Source organism: Heterocephalus glaber, unplaced genomic scaffold (genome assembly GCF_053883595.1).
Source record: "Heterocephalus glaber isolate CG9 unplaced genomic scaffold, H.glaber_assembly_v1.0 deba00001743, whole genome shotgun sequence".
In the NCBI taxonomy this organism is placed as follows: domain Eukaryota; kingdom Metazoa; phylum Chordata; class Mammalia; order Rodentia; family Bathyergidae; genus Heterocephalus; species Heterocephalus glaber.
In genome coordinates this window covers 3,351,563-3,357,597 of record NW_028258449.1, presented here as the reverse complement: position 1 = coordinate 3,357,597, position 6,035 = coordinate 3,351,563, and the positions used below count along the sequence as shown (strand labels likewise).

At 37.2% G+C, this 6,035-nt stretch overlaps 1 protein-coding gene across 1 annotated transcript in view; it reads right to left on the bottom strand.

Moving 5' to 3' along the window:
• Window positions 1–1,325: 1,325 nt before the first annotated feature.
• The window catches only part of LOC101709629 (fibrous sheath-interacting protein 2-like), a 38,615-nt gene continuing 33,905 nt past the window's right edge, over window positions 1,326–6,035 (bottom strand). Inside the window, exons 7-9 of the mRNA XM_087200352.1 lie at window positions 5,277–5,320; window positions 2,899–2,968; window positions 1,326–1,529 (exon numbers count right to left, since the gene is read on the bottom strand). Of these exons, the coding sequence (XP_087056478.1) occupies window positions 1,393–1,529; window positions 2,899–2,968; window positions 5,277–5,320 (251 nt within the window). The 3' untranslated portion in view covers window positions 1,326–1,392. The remainder of the gene's footprint in view (window positions 1,530–2,898; window positions 2,969–5,276; window positions 5,321–6,035) is intronic.

The window sequence follows — 6,035 nt, the reverse complement described above, 5'->3', positions numbered from 1 at the left end:
TGTCTACTGCTCAGGTTAATGGTTTGATCATTCCATTTCCTAAAGACAGTATTAATTTTAACAATAAGATATCTACAAAATGTGTTGTTTACTACCTGTACCTTTAACATACTTTGTGCACTTCTAGACATCTAGAAAGACTAGATGTTTCAAATATGGACTCAATTCATCCACTATATATACAGTAGTGTTGAAGAAACTACACACATGTAACAATGGCTATAAAGTGTCTTCTAAGTAGGAGCATTCTGGCCTAGAATCTTTCATTTCTTCCCATTTCTTCTTTCCTTGTCACACATGATAGAGGCACATGTGTCACTCAAATGTGATTTTACAATTGCACTTCCAGAAATCCTTTTCAGAACACAGCCTTTCTATGAATTTTAACATAAAGTATACAAAATGTGTTAGTTTACTAACTCTACTTTTGTCATACATTGTGATCAACTTTAAGATATTCTTATAAGTAAACCACATGCACAATTTTGATTATACGATCAGTTCTGTTTTTTTTTTTTTAACCTTGTCACAATTGCATTTAAAACTTTTTTAAAGGGGAACTCATTTTGTTAAACAAAGTTTTCTCAGATATTTCTGCCTTACCAAAAACAAGTATCAAGAAAATTTTATATTAGAATATATTACAGTTTCTAAAAACGATGATTAAGCCTTTAGTTAGATGATGATGATGTCTAATTCTCTTTTTGGCTGATTTTTATAATAGCATCATTAGATGTGAGACAAACATCTTGAAGCTAGAACCAATTAGCAAAGTAGCAGTTTAACTGATTCTGAAAATTTTTTCACTGCACTAGTTAGCCGTCATATAAATATTTTCCATTAGTCTTTACATTCCTATAAATTCAGGATTGGTATCTATATTTACAGAAAATATTTTTCATAAAAATGTGATGATTTTATTGACAAAGTTTATTTGATATTTTATCTGTAAGACATACTGTATATTAATAGGAAGTTATTTTAGTAACGGGGCCCTTTATGCGTATACAACTTTTATCCATGGTTATTACTTACTTTATGATGCAGCTTTATCTACGTATACTTGGATCTTTCTACCTTGGAAGTATTTTCTAAACTAATGAAACTTTATCCACAGGTAAGAAAAGTTAATTTCCTTTAACTAGGGTATACATGTACTGAAACTTCACATTACTCCATTAATGTGTACAATTTTAATGTTTTTATGTACCAGTTAAAATAAATTTAATTTTATAAAAGTATTTATTAAACTTTTCTTTTACCCAGATCTCTCATATTTTCTTTGGCTCTTATGCTCAACATCATAAGAATCATCAGACACCATGTTATGCTTTAAAAATTATTTCATTTTCTAAGGTAAGGAAGCATATTTATATGTCAGATAAAGGAGCTTCAGTGGTCATTCTGGTGAGGTGGTGAGGAAGATTTGGGAACACTGGACTGAGAGTGGGAAAACACCTTCGATAGTGTTGAAGATACTCTTGGCAGTGTCTTACACCCTTGTTTGGAAATACTGGGCTTGGGAGCATCTGTGGACAGAAAAGAAAAAGTAGATGTTTATTAGACATTTTAATTTAAGGTAGTTGTGTTAGGGTATTGATAATTTAGAATTCAGAACTTGACATTTAGAAAATATTTTGTGATTTTCAAAGAACATACAAAAATATTAGTTTTACTTGACGTTTGTGACTCTTTTGAAGGAAACGTGAAGAACAAGAATGAGGTTTTGGTTTTAGACCCTGAAGCTTGCCAGGATCGGATCCCTGGCCAAGGTCACAGGTGTAAAAAGTGGCCATGCTGGGAGCAGGGTGCATGCTTTCTGCCCTTGTGGCACTCTTATGCCTACTTGACCTTGAGATTTTCTTTAGTCACATGTGGAAAGTCTTTTTGTAGCAAAAAACTCTGAAAATGCGTGATAAGCTAAGTGAGAAAGTAGATTTCAACTCTATACACTGAGGGTGTCTGTTTCAGAATGCTCAAGTGAAAGCAGAAGCACCTTCAAAAAGTTGTAATTTCTCCCCCATTGGGTAAATTTTCTGTTGATTGGACTACTCAAGTGACTTTTTATTATGTAAAATAGAACTATATAGATAATAAAAGTCTCTCTGTATGGCTTCTTTTATTTTTTTATTGCTTATTTAGCATATACCAGCTATTATCATTTATCAGTTGAACAAAATGATTATTTTCTGTGCAATGATATCAATAAATATTTGTGTATTTTGCTGAAAATTCATGATAGCTTGTGACAGGATGGGAAAACCTGTTACACCATACCCCATATTTTCTTAATTGCAGAAGGTCAGGAGTTGTCATACAAAACTTCAGCTTCTCTCAGAAAGTGGGAAGATCTGCAGAGAAGACCTGGGAAGGACCTAGCTGGCCAGATGGAAGCACCCTCCTTCCATGGAGAGTGCTATCTCCAGAAGTAGAGGCCCTTGCACAACCTGCTGCTCTTGCTCCCCCTACCTACTTTGCTCTAGTAGCCACCTGTAGGTGTAAGCTCTGATGGCGTGGAGTGAGCTTGGGCTTTGCAATCATGCAGATCTGTGTGGGAATCGTGGCTTTTCAGTTTACAAGTCGTGTGGTGACCTTGAAGAACCTACTGTAAATTTCCTCCTTAATTGTTCTTTCTCACCTTAATAAAAGGTGGGTAGCTAGGGGCTTAAGAACTGTTCGTTCCACTATCTGTTGCCCCTTTTGTGTAAATTAAAGACACATACTGCAGAATGAACTGCAAATTTCTCTTTATAAGAATATTGCTTCTGTTCCATATTGGTAATACATGAAGGAAAGGCTTCTTGTTCTGAGATTGTAAGATAAAATAATTCTAAATTCAAAATGATGTAATTAAGATCTTTATTACACTAGTTGTTAAAAGGATAGTTTATTTCATACCTGAAATGGTTTTCTTTGTGGGAGATGCCTTGCCATCAGCATCCTTGGATCCTTCAAAGAGGGGGATAAACTGCCAAGATGAATCAATACATTAGTTTAGTTTTACTTTATACTAGATATACCTAGAAATACTCAAAGGGTGGAGCAGGACCAGCACAGAATCTTACACTAATGAAATTCATACCATGCAGCCTCAAATGACTGTTCTCTGAGACCAGCCCATAATTTTTGCCAATCATGATTCCTAGAGTTGGTCTTGTGTATGAATGTGGACCTTGGTTACCACATAGAGAAGGCCAAATTCTCGACCACAAGAACTCATGAAAAATGTCAAGTCTGTCTGCTTACATCCCCCTTTGGATTTACTGGAGTAAGTTACAAGTCCTTTTCTGAGAATAGATAACAGGACAAGGGGAGAAGAAAAAGAATCTTTATAACTCTCAAGTTCTTTTTACAGAAATCTCAGCCCCATGAGGTCTGGAACAATAAAGCGGTTGTGTGTGCCTGGTAATGCTGGGAGCATGGCTCAGGTATTACCTTTATTCCCACGGCATTTCTTTGAATACAGGAGCAGGAATTACCCCATAAAGGCAGAGTGTTAGCCGCTCATAAGACTATGGTTCAAATTCTCAAAGCTTTTTGTCTATGAAACGTAAAGTCAATTCCAGGCATGCATGGCTCAGGGGAGACTTTAAGAGCATAAACCGAGATCCCTTTGCTTGAGGCCTTGCCTGCTTGCCTACCATTTCCCTCAGTCTCTGACTCTCAGAAGCCTCTTTTCTAGTGCCATGGTTAGAGTGCTTTGGCTGTCCCCTCTTTGTGTGTGCTGTTCCACACTTCCCATGATTGTGTTCTCTGTGATGGTAAAGTGACAAGAGAAAAAAATAATAGGTTCATCTCATATATTTCAGTCTTTAGGGAGCAGTTTTCCTAATTCAGAGAGAAGAATTTTCTTTCAGAATTTTAGCTTGTGTCTCAGTAGTCCTTTCTGCCACTGCCGTGCAGCTCCATGGCTGAAATTTGCCTGGAAGTGTGACCACGGTGGAGGAAATAGAGCAAGGACTGCCCCATTCCCAAGGAAACTGCTTCTAACTCAGATCAGGGAGAAATACCTTCCCTTAGAACTTTGTTCTCTCCCTTCCTTCCATGAAATGCAGTATGGAAGTTCTCCAAGGCTAAATCAGGGAATGAGGGAAGAAAAAATACCTAAGAAACTTCTCACTATATTGGTTGTTGTTTGAGTTTTGATTTCCCACCCAAACTCCTGCTCTCCTTCATGTTGAGATCTTCAGTGTTGTAAGTTGTAGTCAATGGGCGAGATAGAGGGAATTGCGTTTACTCTACCTTACTTGGGACTGTAGTGGATAACAATTTTAACCACAGTTTTACCATGGAAAAGGTAGCAAATGAGAGAAAGAACAGAGTGGCAAGAATGGAGGTTTGCTAGGAATTCAACTTGACACCAGGAATGTCAACAGATTCCTTAGAGCCTCTACCCTTTCTCTTCATTTCTGTATGATTTTCTTTTTTGGAGTGTGGCCTACATGAAGTCAGAAGTTGTTGTGCAGATGTTTATATTCATAAATAAGGATTAGGTCGAGTATAGAACTGACATAGTATCTTTGAAAATCTGGCAAAAATATGTGTGTGAGTTATAGGATTTGAAGAACTCTGCTATACTGTGATACTGAGAAGTGAATAAGTGCTGAATTAATAAGTGTACACGGAGGTAGGAAAACATTGAAAGGTACTTGAATTGGATCAAGAAGATGACAGTATGATTAAAAAAACCCAGAGAAGACAATCTGTAATTTGATTCCCCATTGGACAGGAAGATTAAAGATGAGGAAATTTTGTGGCCTCACAGTAGGAAGGAAGTAGCCTTTTTGAAATGCTGCCTGTAGAGTCTGTCTTTAGGAATACAGGGAGATGGGTGAAATAAGGTCTCATTTCCTGCAAGCCACCTCCACCCCTGCACTGCCATGTTTGAAGCTACTGTTCACTTCCTATCACCACCAAATCCTCTCTGCCGTCCACTTGCTCACAGCAAAGCCAAGTGGTTCCCTTTCTCCAGTCTCTTCTTGAGACTGCAGTAATAGAGCTAATGGATAGAATTGCACTTGGGTTCCAGGAGAATCAGTGGCTTACTCTCTGTACATAAAAAAAGAATGGTAATTTAACCCCAGGGGTGAAAATTTTCACTGAAGGATCTTCGGAAACCAGGGATAGTTCCTAGTCATAGATTTGAAGGAGCTGTAAAGAATGTTTCCTGATGTTCCTCAAATTGTATAACCCAGTCTCTGATCAGACTGTGAAAACTGGGCTATTCTCAGTTGGATCTCAAAATACAACAGTTGGGAGCTGTTAAAAATATTTACCTTAAGACCTGTTGAATTATCTGGTTTTCGCTCCAGACAACTTTCTATGAGAGAGAAAGAAAAAGTAAAATAGAGGTTTTTTTTTAAGGCACATGTATTTGTTGACACAAATCACTTTTCATTTCCACCAAAAACTCATATAATTTAGCATATAGAAGAAGGTGCTATTATTAATACACAGACAATGGGAGCAGTGCAAAAGTAGGGCGGGCCCTAAAACACTGGAGCATGTCCTAGACATTGACCTGGAAAGTAGGTAAAAGGAAGTAATGTGCAGGGAGAGGCAGATTCTGCAATTTATTAGCTGAACATTTATGGAAAATCATTCACTCAATTTATATGAAGCTTTATTCCCCTAGTGAGGGGTTGCCCTAAAGATGATTCCAGAGGGCCCTTCCAGTGGCAACAGCCTGTGTGTACCTAGTTAAAAGCAGATAGTTGGAATAAAGAGGAAAGTCCAGGTATGATGAAATAGTTAACTTCTGGTAGGAATCAAGAGAGATTGAAAATCATGTTAGAAGAAATCTGATGAAATTGCTACAGAGCTTAATTTGTCTAAGGTTCCAAAGGAAGGAGTCTATATACCAGTGCAAGAAATTTGGTCATGGAGTTAGAAATGACAGTGTTAGATTAATTCTCACAGAGATACAAAGCTAAGGAGACAGATAATATGCTAGGGGATCAAAAAGGCAACTGTGAGTCTTAGCTTCGCTGCTTAGAGCTGTGTGAATATTGGCCAATTAAATCTAACTTCTTTTA